General features: G+C 40.0%; 1 protein-coding gene across 1 annotated transcript in view; it reads right to left on the bottom strand.

Annotated features, from left to right (window-relative positions):
- Window positions 1–16,828, bottom strand: part of KIF14 (kinesin family member 14) — a 109,935-nt gene extending 93,107 nt beyond the window's left edge. Inside the window, exons 1-7 of the mRNA XM_075002959.1 lie at window positions 15,678–16,828; window positions 14,728–14,982; window positions 12,506–12,593; window positions 5,177–5,275; window positions 2,672–2,724; window positions 2,184–2,214; window positions 1,439–1,546 (exon numbers count right to left, since the gene is read on the bottom strand). Of these exons, the coding sequence (XP_074859060.1) occupies window positions 1,439–1,546; window positions 2,184–2,214; window positions 2,672–2,724; window positions 5,177–5,275; window positions 12,506–12,593; window positions 14,728–14,982; window positions 15,678–16,828 (1,785 nt within the window). The remainder of the gene's footprint in view (window positions 1–1,438; window positions 1,547–2,183; window positions 2,215–2,671; window positions 2,725–5,176; window positions 5,276–12,505; window positions 12,594–14,727; window positions 14,983–15,677) is intronic.
- Window positions 16,829–17,706: the final 878 nt, after the last annotated feature.

The following is a 17,706-nucleotide window of genomic DNA, read 5'->3' as shown; positions in this document are numbered from 1 at the left end:
TTCAGAACTCTTCCCATCCAGAAAACTCCATAATCTGGCATGATTTTTGTTAGCCAGACAACCATATAATGGGAGTGGTCAAGTTTCCCATGGTCCCATAAAGTTTGTTTACAGCCACCAATCCTGGTTATCAGTGCTCTATATGCTGTTACTTAGCTGTAATTTACCCCTAAATGTCTTTTAAGAGCTCAGTAAGCCGTGGCAGTGTTAGTAATGTGCTGAAAATATTGACCTCCCATTGTCTAGCAAATTCTCTCATCCAGCACTGGTCAGGTCTTGAGGGTCCCAGATGAGAGAGGTTCAACTTTTGGTACTTCAGCACAGAAGCACATCAAGATTACTAATCACTTTGGCTTCAATCCAGCACCAACTGAAATCAAAAGGCATTCTCTCAGACCTTCATTAGTCTAAGACTAAACCACTAATGAGTGAAAAAAGCACTGATGTACATGCTGGTCTGATGAGAAAGACAGGGCAAGGTATGGTAATAACTGAGGAGGACTGGAAAAACTGTGCAGGAAAAAAAAAAGTCAGAGACCCATATACTTGAAAAGATGTGTCTCTGATTAGCCTCCTTCCCCACTCTTGTCTCTCTGTAGAGGGTGTCAGTCTCCTATGTACAAAACAACAGGGAGACACATATGCTGGTGGTGGAAGCCACTGACCTGAGTGCACAGGTGTATTTAACAGGCCCTAAAAAAAGGCTTATTTAACAGGCCCTAAAAAAATTTGCATTATCTCATACCTTACCCAGGTGAGGCAAGTGGGAGACATCACCAGGACAAACAGTCAAAACTGTATGCAGACTGAAGCTCTCTAATTCGTAACACTCTTGTCTGGCAACACCCATAATTGGGCATAATTTTAGTTAGATGGACAGCCATTTATCATGGGTTTGGCCAATTTCCCTGTAATCTCATGATAACGTTTGTTTACAGCCAGCAGTCTTGGCTCTGTCTTTCGTGCAGTTATTTTGCTGTAATTTATACCAGAACGTTTTCTAAGAGCCCAGTAGGCAGTGGATGTGTTGGTAATGCTTCTAAATAATATTCATCTCTCGTAGTACAGCAAATTCTCTCATCCGGCACCAGTCAGGTCCCAAAGGTGCTGGACTAGAGAGGTTCAACCTGTATTATAGGATTTTCTTCCCTTATGTAACCACACCATGAACATTTTGGTATAGTGACACTACTATATATAGTACAAAAACATTTGAAAAGCAGCAACCTAAAAAGTTTACAATATGACTTAGACACATTAGAATGCACATTTAAAAAGAAAAACGAATATTGAGTATACGAAACTAAACAGACTTGGCTGCATAGAAAGTAAGACTAGTATTCTTGATTCAGCCTACTATGTTTTTAAGGCAACACCTAAAAATTCAATTTTTCACCACTTCATTATTGCAATAACTCAAAAGTCAGTCGCACCATACCTTTGTTTGTGTCATCACAAGAGCAAAGACAGAATGAGATCTAGAGCTCTTGTCATTCATGCCTGTGGCAGCAGTTGCTCTCTGTTTATTTCCTAGCTCAAGCCAACTCTGATAATAGGAGACAAGAAATAGGACATGAAGTGAAAGAATTCTATGAGCAACTAACAAAAAGTTCAAAGACCTCTGCAAAAATTGAAAAAAAAAAAAAAAAAAAAATATATACACACACACACACACACACACACACACACACACACACTGGTTTTAGCACTACTGTGAGCCTCTAAAAGGAAAAATTTTGGCAGCTCAGAAAATACTTTTGGGATGTAACTTATGTAGGTTTCCAGAATTCATCAATGGTTTGAGCATTAACACCACATTTCACTTTTTTCTGCTTCATTTTCACTTCTGATCAGAGAGGCCAAAATGGGCAAAATTAGATGTGTAAACTTATTTTCAGACCCTCAGCTAGCAAAAGGAAAAAACTGGATCACTATTATTTTTATCTAAACATAAATGAGAAATTAAAATGAAAGGCTTAGGCCCCAGTCCTGCAAGTAACTTCACATAGGTACAATGGTCTGCCCACCTATAGTCAGCTTCAAGATCAGATATCATAGGCTATGTAAGTTCAGCTTTATCATCTCTGAAAACAAGCATTCAGTAGTAAAGAAGGGACCAGTCAAGAGACAAAACTTTAAAAAGATGGATTTTCAGTACTCAGTGTTCATCACCATTATCTTACCTGGATATCAGAATAAGAACTGACCATATTCCTATAAAACAAATAAATAAAGTTCTGTTTCAAATCAGTTCATATTATTTTATTTTACAAAGTAATTAGCAATTTATTTTTTCAAAAATCATATTGATTTATGAACAAACAAATATATAAAGGCTGACTTCATCAAGGCATCATGCAATCCTAAGTAAACCCCAGCAAGAATGGGCGGGATTTTAGGTCTTGATTTTGAAAAGACTTGCACATGTGCTTAACTCACAGTGAGCAATTCCATTGGCCTCAATAAGGTTATTTACAGTTCATGAAGACAGGCATTTACACAAGTCTTTGCAGAAACAAAGATCCTGTCCAATCCTTCTAGGGTTTACCTTCATGTCTGCACAGAACCTCAGTTAAGTCAATGGGACTGCACACAGTCATAATAAGTACCCTAACTAGGGCACTACAGTGTTGTCAACATATTTACCAGAATGATAATAATTAAGGCTTACGATGTCAAGTCTTCTACATATGGTCCTAGTACCGGATGTTCTCTTACACGGAGCTGTTGAGAATAATTGCAAAAGAAAAAGCTTATTTAAATATGCAAACATCATAAGAATGCGACAGTCTCTTAAAAGCAAAAAAAAACCTAATGAAAATAAGTGAATTTTTCTTCTGTATGTCATGAAGGCGTGAGTGGGAGGTGTTTTATTTATTAAAAAAATCAGATGCTCTAGAGTAACATAACAAGAATAATAAACTTATTTCACCAGAATGATAAATGAAAATATGACTTCTCAACAAGAAACCAAGCCAAAATAGCGCACAAACTGGAATATACTGTTGCTTACCAAATGGAACCAAAGATGTAACAACGCTTGGATAAAACAAAGTTAAGGAAAATTTACAATTGGGATATGCTATGAAACTCTTTTGACACTAAAGTTTCAAAAACACCTGCACACACACTTAGTCACATTTCTAAAACTGAACAGAAATTTAACTCAAGTCCATGAACAAATGATATTCTGCCAAAAATCACCATCCAAGCTAACTCTCCCAATTATACAGAACTATAGGATGGGTCCTTAACAGAAGGAGAATTTTTAAAATGCTCAATACAAAAATGCATTTTACTATTACATGTTGTATATTAGGAGAAAGGAGGGTTTCCTCTTGTTCTAGTCAGCATTTTTTGGTTTTCTCATCTCCCTTTCCTCTATTTTCTCTCCCCCTTCCACAGATGCACTCCTCTCATATGAGACAGTAATTAATATCTCCATTTAAGATATTCTGCTAATATAAAGCAGAACACAATCCTGCATTGTCCTTATTCATGTTTTTCCCCCACTTTCATCTCCATTTGTCCACTGTTGGTCTTCTCAATATTCTTTCATTGTTGTCTCCTCCAACCTCGCTCCATAAGCCTACCCCTTTGCTGCAGAAAGGTGGATTTTTACATCACGGCAAGAACCCTGATGTAAAATCCTAGTGGCAGCAAGGCATTATAGCTTGTATGTCAGGTTCAGTTCTAGGTGGGGGATAAAATAGTACTGACCTTTCTTAGCTACAAGATGAGAGTTACCTGTGCCTGTACCACACCATTAGGATTTTACACCAAGATCTCTTTCTTTCATTAAAGCATAAAAAAATTTAGTGAACTGAAAAACCTAATGGTTTATGTTCTACAGGATTTAAAACTATATCATACTAGCTAAATGAATCTAACAAATACTTCCAGGACAAGATGTTCTTTAGACATTTACAACTCGCCACCTATGAGCAGAGTTTCTAATGGAATTATTTAGCTAGATTGATCTAACATCACAGCTTTAAATCCTACTTAAAATAAGGCTTCAAGGCTAAACAGACAAGCTGAAGCCTGTGTCAAGCAGAAACCTCTGCTCCCTAACTCCTCCCCTCTGCATTGGAGGTACACATTAGAAACTCACAATGTAAATGCAGGGAGAGAGTAAACCCAAAAATCCCGAAGTGGGAGTTAGGGAAATGATGCACAAAAAATATCAAAGTATCAGGGTGTGTGGGGAACAGAGGGTCATTTCCTCCAACCCCAAGTGGTTGGCAGGAGGAGCAAGGGGGCAACAGCCACCCAACTGCCGAAGGTCCCGGGAGACTAGCAGTGAGGCCTGCTGTTGGCTGCAGGGATCAGGGCCCCCGGCAACCTCCGGCAGCAAGAAGCAATGCAACCCAAACTCATCCTGTCCCTGTCCCTCTCCCCCAGCTCTCAGGCATGTTACTCAGGGGAGGAGGCAAGAGGAAGGGGTGAAACCACCTACTGCACTCACCAGCACTGGAAAGAGAAAGGACACAGCTGGGAGCCTGGAAGAGGTAAATTGCTCTGCTTGGAAGAGTCATGGTCAGACTAAATTAAGTTAAAGCCCTAGTTGGAGATTTCAGCTTTTGCACAGTGTTACTTTAATTCAAAATAACCTTGGTTCTGTTTTAAAATAGTCTGTGCAGTGGCATCAATCACTAGCAAAAAGGTGGACAAAGTAGTAGCAGTGTTTAGTTGGACCAAGACTGCCAAAAGCAGTGTCTATTTGATAATTTTGTTGCTGAAAAACTTTTGATTTAATAGCAGTAGACAAAAGTAAAATCTATTCTGCAAGATATTACTCAGATGCTATTTAGCAACCATACATTACCTTAAAACGTGATGATAATATAACAAAAACAGCAGGTCAATCTATTTTTAAAATCTGAACCAGAATAAGTTCTAAGCACTCTGTTCATAGCTAAAAATACTTCACAGCAATCCAGTGTATTTCTCTAACTCATTTATTAGGAGCACTTCTAACAAGATAAATATTAGGAGATGAGCAAGCAAGCAATCAGCATATCATAAATACATGGTGCTACATGATCCATCTATACAGCAACTACCAAGCTTTTCCAACAGGTAGCTTACCATGTCCGCCACATTAGAAGACAAGTGTCAAAACTTATTACATATTGACAGATATATTGTGTGTATATTATCAATAGTAACTTACTGGTTGTTTCTTCTGTCCATTTTCAGCTTTAAAGATGAGCAAATCATGAATTTTCTCATTGTAGACTTCAAAATAGCTCATTTCAAGGTGGTACGAAATCTAATTTAAAAAAATATGCATCATATTTTTACAGACTTCTTTCATCATTTCCAGTCAAAATATTTAAGGGACTCTGCAGGTATCCTAAACCACCATTGCAAGCTTTCATTTTCAAGTCATCTGCCAACAGTAACAAGACTGTATACTTAAAATCCTAGGTCTATAAAACTCATTACAATTCCATCCACCACTTCCCAGAGTTGTAAAATGTCAGCTTTGTGCTTGTAATACACCAAAAATGTTTTATTCACTCCTGCACAGGTCTCATATTCCTCTATGGACTACCCTTCCAGGGTATGATACAAGCAAAGCACAAAATAAAAGGTTTTGACTGGTGGTGCTAGCACACTTATGTATTTTTTTTACCTTATGTCAGAAAAAGGACATGCATTGTTATTTTAACTGGTAGCCATAAATATCTTAATTTATTGAACATGGATTTTCTATGGAAGTACTCACCCCTTTTCTTAAGCTTGTATAATATTTATAAAATTGAAATGTCATGTTTAAGGAGCAAAGATGAGTAAAATAAAACTGACAGAGAAAAATGGAACTTGATTTATGGCAGCAGAATTACTAATTCACAGTGCATAAGCATAGAATAGAGTCACATATCCACCATAGTAGCATTTATCAGAAGCTATAATATGATACTCTGTATGCTAAATTCAGCAATATACTACTTAGATGCTCAATGCCTCAATGCTTAACTACCCTTTCATAATTCCTGTGCCTCCCAAAGTCAAATGATTTCTAATTTTTGTCACTGCAAATACTAACACAGGCTAGATCTCCCTGGTCTGGAACCCTAGGGACCTAACTGGTTCCAAACAAGGTAGTTGGCCGGACCAGGGAAGGTCAATTCCTGTCCCTCTGCTGAGACACTCTGAGCTCCCCCAGGATGCATCAGCAGACAAGGCTGGACTCCCCACCCAGGATCCATGCTCCTGGCCCAACTTTACTGCAGGACATGACAGTTGACATAGCTCCTCTCATGGCCGCCTCGGTGGCTGGAGTCCCTTCCCCCACACCTCCAATAGCAGCTGGCTCAGCTGCTGCTCTGACCCCAGCTGCTGGGCTCTGCACCCCTATTCAGGCTTCACTGACACCCTGGTCACTGGGATACCACCCCCGGCTGGTCTCTGCTACTGGTCCTACCCTCTCTGATTCTTATGCTGGGGCCGGTTCCAGCCATCGGGTTCCCCAGCCAGGCTCTGCTGCCGGTTAGGCCACAGATGCAGGGCTCCACTGCTGGTCCAGCCTCAGACGCCAAGCTCAGCAACCCCAGCTGGACTGCAGGTTCTGGCTGGGCTCCACAGCCAGTCCTGGTCCCACCTGTGGGGCTTCTCACCCCTGCCCAGGCTCTGCTGCCCCTCCAGCCCAGCTTCAGCTGCCAGAATCCTGCCCAACTGAGTTCTGCTACCAGACCCAGCCACAAGGCTTACCACCCACAGCTGGGCTCCAGTGCTGGTCTGTACCTGGCCACTAGGTTCCCCACCCCAGAAGGATTCCAATGACACGCCTGGCTTTCAGGATACCACTTCCAGCCAGCCTCCACTGCTGGGGTCCAGCCCCCGCCTCCAGGCCTCTGGCTGGGCTCCAATGCCAGTCCAGCCCCAGCCAGGTTCTGCTGCCAACTCCAGCAGGCCCTACCCGCCCCCCACAGCCCCAGGTGCCATCTCCTCTCCCAGTTGCTGGCAACCCAGCCACAAACATTTTGGGCTTTCTTATCCACGGCGTGCTGATCTAGCAACATTCCTGGTCCTCCTGGACAAGGGATGTTGCTGGACCAGAGAGGTTCAACCTGTATATTAATGTATGCTCATGTGCTGAACAACAGACGCAAAAAATTCTAGACCAGTCAAACAAACATTTCTCTGTAAACTTCACTGAAAATTACTTCAGCTATTTCACAGCCTCTCAGCAAAATACACCATTTGTTCACCAAAGACTTACATGCAGTCTTTTCTGTCCTCTAAGAAAGCAATTACCTGTACTTGATCTCGTTTGTCTTTACATACGTGGACAATACCATCAGAATAAGGAGTGTAAAGAAGATAGATGTCCACCACTTTTATATTAAATATTACCTTTAATACCACAAACCTCTCAAAAATCAGATTTCTAACATGAACAAAGATGCAAAACAGTCTTTCATACCATTCTTACCAAGGATGGTATCTTGTAATTCGTAGCAATATGAGATTTAGCTGCCTTAGTCCTCTCTCTCAAGCACTCTGGTCCAGATTGAAAATGGAAAAAAAAAAGCAAAAAAGCTCTAACAAAATTATTAAGAATTCAATCTTACAAAAGCCTGAATCCCAGTAACCATAGAAACAAGAAAAGCACATCTCTGGAGAAACGCCTCGTTGTACGAATTACTCAACAAAATCTCAATACATCCTCCATAGCATAGGTGTGCACATAAATTTGCCATGTACCACAACCTACAGTTTAGCAATTAGCATCTAAACTTACACAACAGCTCTGGTGACCCTTTTGCTAGACGTCCTTACAAAAATTCCAAAGCAAAAATTATAGTTGGAAACAAGTATGACAGCTTCTAACTGCAGATTCTGCCATTAGTATCATTTCTTGTTTGTACAGCTCTCTGAAAAATGTTCCTGTCCACATGAGCACCACAATTTTTCTCTCAGAAATTCTTTTTGGCTCACTAAAGAATTTGGCTTCCACATCATTTCCAACGTACTAATTTGGAGTAACAGGAGTGTCCTGCTCTTCCAAAACTCCAACAAATACAACTGCTTTCTTCAACTGGCATGACCTACATTACTCTGTGCAGCACCAATGCAGCATCTGTAACGATGTTGCCTTATGAACCCCAGAACATGGGGTCTGGTATGTAGTATTTAAAGAACTTCCCACTAAATTATAATAGAGCCTTTACAGAAAGAAAGAAACAAGGTATCACAGAGGAATAAACACCACTCACCCATCTAACCATTTGTCATCTTAAGGAGTCGATATATTTAAGTACACTCATCCCTTGTTACACAAGCACAATTGGTTCCCCAATTTCTGCTTGTAGGTGAAAACTTGTAAAGAGGGACACTAAATTCCCATTAAAATACATGGGAAAGTCTCCGATTTGTTCCAAGTGCTCATAACTCAGCAAAGGAGTGGTAGCACACGGCACTGCTTTTGAAGGGTGAGTGAACCTTGAGTTGAGCAGGGGGTTAAAGGCTGAGGGCAGTTTGGGACCATGAGCAGAAGGGAGGGTTAAAACCTGGTGGTGGGTTGGGTCCATGGAGTGGGCACAGAGAGTTAAGGCTGCAGTGGGTTGGGTCCGCAGTGGGGGTGGGGGGTCAGGCTGAGGCAGGTTGGGGCTGTGGAGCCAGTAGGGGGTTCAGGCTGCTGGGGGTTCAGGGTGAGGCAGGTTGGGTCTGTGGGGCCAGCGGGGTTTCAGGGTGAGGCAGGTTGGGTCTGCAGAGTGAGGGGTAAGGCTCTTGTTAGCGGGGGGGCGGGGGGGGGGGAGTTCACTCATCTAGTGAGTGAAAGTAGGTATGTGTGTGTCCCTTGTTTTAGTGAGTACTCACAAGTAAAGTGCTCATTTAATGAGGGATGAGCATATAATCACCCATATAAAGCGTATGATAACACCTTTAATCCCACTTGTCTTTCCAACTACCACTCCTTTAACCTGCAAGTTCCCTGAACACAGTTTACCCTTACCACCTCCAGTTCCTCTTCTCCAACTCTGTCCCAGACTCTCTGCAATCCAGTTTCAGCTGTCTGTACACTGCTGACACTTCTCTCAGTCAAGTCTCCAGTTACCTCCTCTTAGCTCGAGCAGAATGAGGATGGTGCACCACTTCTGAGATTTGGCTATCAGCCAACTTCAACATTGTCAACCATAATCTTGAAGTTTTGTCCTGTCATGGCTTCTAGGACACTTAATTTGCCTGCTCTTCTCCTACCTAGTTCAGGGGTGGGCAAAAATCAGCTCTGGGGGCTGGATCTGGCCCACCAAGCATTACTCTCCCCCTGATTAGCAGAGCATGCATACTTACAGCCAGCAGCACATTTTCAGCAGCCTCCACCTGCACTTGGTTCTGTTTGCAGCCAAGCTGCTCCTAGAATTCTCCTGCTAGCTGTACAGAGGAGGAAGGGGGTGGAAGGGAGAAGCTAGTGCTGAAATCAGGGTAGACACACAGTGGAGCTCCTTCAGTCTGAAGCATGGATAATAAGTGACTCGCTCAGGAGTACAGAGCAGGGTAGGAGGGAGAAAGAGCAAAACAGCTTTCCTTTCAAGCGACAGGGGATCACTGCTCTCAGAAACTTACCCAATAACAATCAGCACAGACACACTGTGACATTGTCACGCATACCCAGCCTGTGTCAGCCACTTTCACATATACACTGCAGCACAATCTGACTCTCACACGCAAACTGTTTCTCTTTTGTACTCTCACACTCTTTGCTTCTCTCTGTAGCCCCTCCACTCCAGAGGCCAGACCCTTCTGGAGGAGACTAGAGCCAGCCCACAACCAGTACCAAAACTTGTGGAGTGGATCCTCCGAGAAAAATTATTGCACATCACTAGTCTAATTGCTTCTTCTGTGCATTCTTTGGAAGATGCCCCTCACCCTTTTTGACTCTCTGTGGAGGTTCCACAAGGCTCTATCCTTCATCTCCTTTTCTCCCTCTATACATTAACTTTGGTTTACCTCATCTGTAAATGCAAGTTCTAGCTTTGTGCTGATGACCCTCAACAACTGGCCTGTCTCCCTCTGTCCAAACTGGAAATTTTGGCTACTTGATCATTGTAGGATGTATCACCGTATGAAGAATCTTCACATAACTTTGTGCCATCTTCTTATAACCTTGTATTAAGGCTTTTAAATTGAAACTTGTAAACTCTAACATTTTCTTCATATAGAAACTTAAGCTTTTTCCAGAAATACATAGGACTCAAGTTGTTTTGTAGAAATTCTGTATTAAATCTTTGGTAATAGACCTCTCCCCTTTTACTTGACTGCCCCGTTGAACAAATAAGGCATGAATAAGAAGTGTGGAAGGCAAGCACCTCAGAATAGCTACAAGGGTTGGAGAGAGGAATTGGACGAAATCCACAGACAGTAAAGATCTGTCATGTGGGGAAGATCAGACATATTGATGACCTTGGGAGTGACAGCATTGAGGCAGGACCTAAAGAAAGTGACTAACTGACACAGCCAAGAGTGCATAGGTTTTTGCATATGCACTGGATGACTAATTGCTGTAGATTTACATGAGCGAGAGGCCATTATAAATCTAAAGTGTCTTGCAGGGGGAATCTGGGGCTCAAGATCAAAGCATCAATCCAGATCGGCAGAAGCCCGGCTTCAACCCTCCCAGCATTAACGTATCTGATCAGCGAAGTTAGGGGGAGCAACTAGTCGGTAAAAACAAGAGGGAGCATGTTTGCGTGAATGCGTGTGTGAGTGTAATACCATATACATAGGATACAGTGTTGATGGGAGTATGTATTACCAGTAAATGTGATATTTTGTCTTATCCACCTGCAAGAGATCCTGCCTAATTCCTTTAAGTACAACATCATCCTCCTTGAAAACCCTCCTTTAAATGTTGTTTTGTGTTGATACCTACAAAAATCTTGACAATGATAAATATGCTGGTGTACCAACACCACTGCAACTCATTCTGACCACTATTGGACACTGTTTCCTTGTACTCCTCTGTTGCTATTCCCACGTCTCTCTATTGTCTTATATTTAGTGCAAGCTCTCCATCGTTTTGTTTTGCATTTGCACAGGCCCTAGCACAATGGCCCATAACTAGGGCCCAAACGCACGCTGATTGTATAAATAGCTAAAGTGGTACTAACTCATTATGTTGATATAATTGCATCTTCACTCAAGGTGCTTATACTGATTCAGATATTGCCATACGGGAAGGGGAATCAGCTATAAACTGATATAAGGCATCTTTACACTAATATAACTGCATCCACCCTAGTGATTGTGCTGGTGTAACTATTTTTGTAAAGAATCACATATACAGATGCCAGGCCTAAAAGATTATTCAACTATCTGGGAGCATTATGTTAACTAAAAAACAACTTCACAATAATTGTAATACAACCAGAGACCATTCACCTAACTGTTACAGCTGTGCTCTGTTACACTGGTTCTCCTGGCTCCTGCCTCTGCTATGCTCAGATCAAGTCACTCGTAGACCCTGGGGTTCAGTAGCCAATGGTGTTTTTACTTATAAGTTGGTGCTTCCTCCACTTTCTCACCATACACTGTACACAGCTCTGGGCTTCTTGTGTTTGACCCTAGAGGGGAAGGGCTTTTTCTCTGCCTATGCTCCCTCACCTTCCTTCTCCCCATCCTCTTATATACAGTCCTGGGTTGTCAGGCTAGCCCTTATTCCCCAATTAGGGCAGGTTCTTTCCAGTTAGCTCTACTTTATGCAACTAAATGGGGCTGGGTTGGCAGGGGGTTGATTTTGCAGTTTCTGCTTAGCACCTTGTCCCATCCAACTTTGGTTCTTTTTCCTCGGTTTCCTTTTTTCATATTATGTTCATCTTTGTTTATCCAAAAGTAATTGTAATAATTTTAATGAAGTGCTCACACACTGTCAGGAAATGATTGCGTATTTGTCTTTCAATGTCACATACCACAACAAGAAAGCTGAGGTTTTTATATGAAAATACACTCTGAGAAACTGCCCAAACAAGGGAGTGGGAAACCTATTATGACCATTGCCATGGACACTGCAGATCTCTTAAACCTGTGACTCAGAAGCTGGGGAGGGAGAGAGAGTGTGTTTTAAAAACGAGTAAAAATAGCTAACATTAGGCTGTATCACTTGTAGATTTTATTTAACTGAGTTTCATTTTATGTGTCGCCATCACATATGCTTGGATTTTTATCTACCCTACCTTTAGTAGTATTTGTTTTGTTAAATAAAATAAAATACATGAAAATACTCCATCTTTTGGTACAGTATCAATAGTATATACATTTTTGGTTTTGCTTTACTCCTGATATGAAACTATAGCACAACATAGGATTTAGACTGTCTAGAGAACATTGATTATCAGTTCTAGCAAAAATCAAATATAAAGCAGTCGCATAGTACAGAAGCTAGAAGGAAGTAAAATAGCACTAAAGAGTAGAATGGCAGGAATAAATACTTCACAAGACAGAGGTTGCTTTCTGATTCAATGCACTCACAAAAACATATGCATTCTGACATTACCTGCTGTGAATCCATCTGTGCTATCTGAGTAAAAAGATCTTGACAAAATCTTGGAATTATTCCTAGTTCGTCACCAAATCCCATCATCCTGTAATTACAAGACAACATATACACACAAATTTGAAGTGTTTTAAGAAGACATTAATATTTACATTAAGCAGGTAAATATAAATCAAGAGATATTCAAGGCCATATTATAGTTGTTAAAATCCCCAGATGCATTTCTGAATTATTCAAATGCTTAATTATGGAAATAAATCAGACATTTAAGGATCAAAACAGGTTATTGCTGCCTGTCTTTTCAACATTGGTATGTGCAAACCAATCTCCAAAGTGAATTTTATGAGCCTCCCTTTCAAGTCTTGCCTACCAGTTCAACTTCCTCAACTCATTACTACTACTGAATTTTATGAGTAAGTAGTATGTAAACACACGTCTAAGCATACCAAAATTGACTTTTAAAAAACAGTCAGTCAATGCACAGAGGCCAGTTGACTTTAAGTCACCAGTTTGTTCAAAATCAATCTGGTATAGTTATTCCTATATCAAGTACCTCATTAGCTTCAGTTCACAATCCTTTTAATTTGCATTATCTATAATATCAACCTTCAATATACTGCATCTTTAGATCAATTTAGTTTCAGTTCCCATTTGAAAAAAAGACACTAACAACTGTAAATATTTACATTTATAGCTGCAGTAGTAGAAAGCAATCTGTGCTGAAACTACAATCCCAACATTGTACTAGTATATTGCAAACATTACAACAATGCTGTAAAATGACCTCTTCCATCTCCTCCCCAACACAACTACTGAAAAACTAGTTTGAAAAAAAGGCACAGAATAGCCGTGGTTCAAGTAGGATCTACAATGCCTTATGTACTTCTACTAACAAAGGATCATAAATTAATCAAATATATACTACAAGTGTGCCAGTATCTGAGAACAGTGAAGCTGAGTATAGAGAGGCACAAATCAATGTTTGCCAGACAGAAAATACTAACGTTGTGAGAGAACAAGTCATTTTCAAGCTTTTAAAAAGGATGCTACGAAGATGGCAATTTCATACTACAGTCACATTTGATACCTTTTATCTTATTCCACCTTTACTAAATACTTCAAGGAAAAATTAGGGTTTCACAGGAATGGCAAAATTTTAAACGTCTGCCTGAATTTTAGATTGCTGTCTAAATATTTTTCAATTAAAGCATTAGCTAATAACAGCTAAAGATAATTATAACTGAAAAAACGAAGAAAAACACTTTTTTCCTTCATTTGTGTACTTGTGCATTTGTCAGTACTTCGTATGTCATCAGTTTTATTAGCTTTGTAATCCATTTTCCTTGACTGATGTGTATGTATTGGGAGAGAAACAGGATATTAAAATGAGAGTAAAAAAGTTACAAAAAATTAACCAAACTTGATGCTTGTTTATACTATATATGCTTTCTAATTAACTATACTGGCCATAGCTATCTAAGCAGGACAAATAGTGTAGATGCATCACATGCCAATAGTAGTAATATTTGTGCTTCTATACTGAGTTGCACTTCAGTGCACTTCTACACCTGAGGTTTTACTGGGCTGAGTAAATAATGAAACACATCCCCTAGCCAATATAATGCTGCCAAAACTTTGCATAGACTAAGACCAGGTCTACACGAAAACTTAAGCTGACCTAACCCCGCTGAAGACAGTGCTAAATCAACCGAAGATTTCTTCCATGACCAAGTTAGCACCTCTCCCAGAGATCAAAGAACTGCATTGACACCAAAATCCTCCTACTGCTGTAAGGAAGTGTCTAAACTGAAGAACAAGTGGCATCGCTGCAGCATTTCTAGTGAAAACATAGCCTAACATTTGACTGTGCAGTTTTCAGAAGTGCTCAGCCTTAACCTAAAAGAGCTCATTATTTCACGGGGAGCCAAGTTAAGCCACACATTACATCATCAAATCGCACATTACATTTCTACTTCATAAAGCTAATAAACTGTTAGGATTGAAGACATTTCTAGCCAAAAGCTTCCTTGGACTTGATACATTTTCCTGCTGAGCACTACCTGTATCCTTTGGACATAAAAGGTGTTACATTTAAAACATTTTCCAAAGCTGAACAGATCATTCACAAACCAATTTAAACAATTTTTAAGCAAATCCAGGTGACACATATTCATCTCCAACAAAAACATTTCCAAAATCATACCATTTGCAATGAAACTTACGTGTATGATTTCCCAGAGCCAGTCTGTCCATAAGCAAAAAGACAGGTGTTGTAGCCCTCAAAGGCTCTTTCTAGGAGTGGTACTGCCAATGCCTTATATATTGTCTCCTGGCTTGCAAAAGTAGGGTGACAATTATCAAAAGACCAGAAGGAAAAGTCATAAATGAAGTTGTACACTTGTTTAGTTTCTGGGTGTTGCACAACTGTCTCTGGACCACTCATGAAGACCACCTGGGATGTTTCTTCTTCTCTCTCTCTACATTTAACAAAAAAAAACAAAAACAAAACAAAAAAACCAAACAACAACTTTACAGATAAGGATTGCATTAGAAGCAAAGTGTGGTAGGGTGTATTAAATTATTTTCTTCAGAACCAAGGTATTTTACATTTATGCAGACCATCATCTAATAAAGAACTGCTTAATTTTGCAGAAAAAAAAAAAACAAACAAGCCTTTTACCACAGACCAATAACATTTCTCCAAGTGGTTTCTAATCTTCCAGCCTGAACTATGTCAATGTGCTTCTTAAAACTTTTTCTCTTTACACCTTAGATTTCTCACACACATTATATGTTGAGAATGAAAATTTTTAAGAGAAAGACCATGTAGCCTCCTTGATACATATAAAAATGTTCAGGTTTATGGTACCAGATTCAATTCAGCTCAGCGTATAAACCAGACCTATGGTAAAATGGAAAGCTGACATTAAAAGCAAGCTGAAGATTTTTAATATGGTCAGATAAAATACTTGCATCCTTTCTATCAAGGCAGTGTCCTTGTTTGCCTAGACGACTGACTGAAATTATGCAGGAAACATTAGCAATTGAACATTAGCAACAAATTGAAAAATATGTTTCACTGTTCCTTTTACTGTAAAACTCTATTTAATATGCACTGCTGAGACTATTTTAACTTGTCCATAGCGATCTCTGAAAACAATTTATTACAAACCTGTCACTGAAAGGCCTTATTCGCACAGCCACAGTCACTTTACTGTTTTCCACCTTGAGAGGGTTTTCTTCTGTGCAAGCGTTCTGAGCTGTAGTTTTTGTTTTAAGTGCAGCAGGTTGCATAAATATTGAACTTTCTTCTCCCCTCACACTTCTACTTATGGACAAAGACTTGGATGTGTTTGGTGTTTTTTTCTGTGTAACCTGAAGACAGGATTTCTTGTTCTTAAGAATAGATACAGCTGGACTTTTGGCATCCTGAAGAACACCATGCTTTGGTGTAGCCTTTATTCCTTCTGCTCCACTACCTTTTCTGAAAGTTCTTTGTCTTTCCAAACTGTCATATTTTGCAACTGAATTTCGTATCCTTTCCCTTCCAGCCAGTTCATTAAAATCTTTTTCATTCAGCTTTACCCCCGGGGTTCTGTTAACAAGCTTTGTGATTAAATGTGTTGATCTAGGAATGTCATTTTGATTTTGGACATGAGCAATAGCTGTCCTATTTTTCAAACATTTTCTATTCCCATTTACACTTGAACCATTAAGATCGGCAACAGAATCTTTATTTTTCAGGTCAGAGCATTTCTTTTCATTTGTTTGACCTTGAACTAAGCAAGTACTAGATTTAACATAATGGGGGTCACCAATATTAATCCCTGTGGGAAATATATTTTTGTTGTTTGTCTGAGCAACAAAGGAATCACTATTTTCTATCCCAGGTTCACTGTCCTTATTTGTTCCATGTTTCTCTATTGATCCAGTCTTCATGCGCCCCTGCAGGTTAAGTGTTCCATCTGTTTGGATATTTTCAATATCCTGTGCTGTGTTCTCCTCCAACTGCTTATCTGTAGAACTGGATTTTTTGCTTGCTACAGTTCTTCTCTGAAGTGTTAACTTACCCTCATGCTTAAATGCAACTGAAGCATCACCTGCTTGTTTACAAGCAGAAATCACGTAGGTCCTATTTATTTGTCTGGTTTTAGTCAGAGAGAGAGACAGTGAACCATCTTTTTCATTTTCTGGTACCTGTGATTTAAGTTGCTGTCCAATGCTGTTGCTTATAGGAAAAGTATTTTGTGGAGGATTTTTTTGTAGAGAAGAAACACCAAGTACAGGAGTGTTGTTTCTAGTAGGAACTGTGTATATGGGCATTTTGGCTTCAAGAACGTTTCAATTTCAGGATTTAAAATATAAAACTTAAGCTTCTTCCAACAGATCACTTGATTTTTTTGTCTTCTATGCAATAGAGTCAGTTGCTGTCCAGTTTTTACATGGAATCTGTAAAGCAAAGCAAAGCAGACATTTATTTTTACCCTGAAAAATGCCAGCTATTTTTACTACAGTGTATTCAAGTTCTTTGTTGGCCAATATGCATTCAGTCTGGTGTTTAACACAAACGGTATCCCCCTTCTACCTCACTTACATAGAGATACAAAAAAATATATTTGATTAAAGTGCTACTGAACAAAAGATTGCACTTCACCTTATTTGGCTTCAGGTTTGGCCACAGGGAGGCACTCATTCATGACCAACCTTGATTTTTACAAATCACGTATCTAAAAGTATGTCTATACTGCAAAGGTATGATTTGCAGCTCACATAGGCATTAAAAAAAAAACAGTTACTCACCTTTGTAACTGTCGTTCTTCAATGTGTTGCTCAAGTCTATTCAAAGTAGGTGTGCACACCACGTACACAACTGTCGGAAAGTTCTACCCTAGCTGCTGTCAAGTTGGCTGTGGTGTGCCCCCTGGAGTGGCACCACTGCAAAGCCCTGTATATGACCCTGCCAACCCAACCACCCTGCATTCCTTCCTGGCGGCTACACTGATAGTGGGGAAGGACTGTGGGTAAGAGATAAGAGCAACACATCGTGAAGAATTGTTACAAAGCTGAGTAACCATTTAAGTGCTTGCTCACATCTATTTAAATTAAGGTGATTCACAAGCCACACCCATGAGGCAGGATTGGAGTCAATGCATAGCTGACTCTAGGACCGCGGCCCCAAAGGCTGCATCCCCTCTGGACTG

The sequence above is a fragment of the Carettochelys insculpta genome, chromosome 9 (genome assembly GCF_033958435.1).
Source record: "Carettochelys insculpta isolate YL-2023 chromosome 9, ASM3395843v1, whole genome shotgun sequence".
NCBI classification, from domain to species: Eukaryota; Metazoa; Chordata; order Testudines; family Carettochelyidae; genus Carettochelys; species Carettochelys insculpta.
The sequence above is the reverse complement of the archived record's forward strand: the minus strand, read 5'-3'. Positions and strand labels throughout refer to the sequence as shown.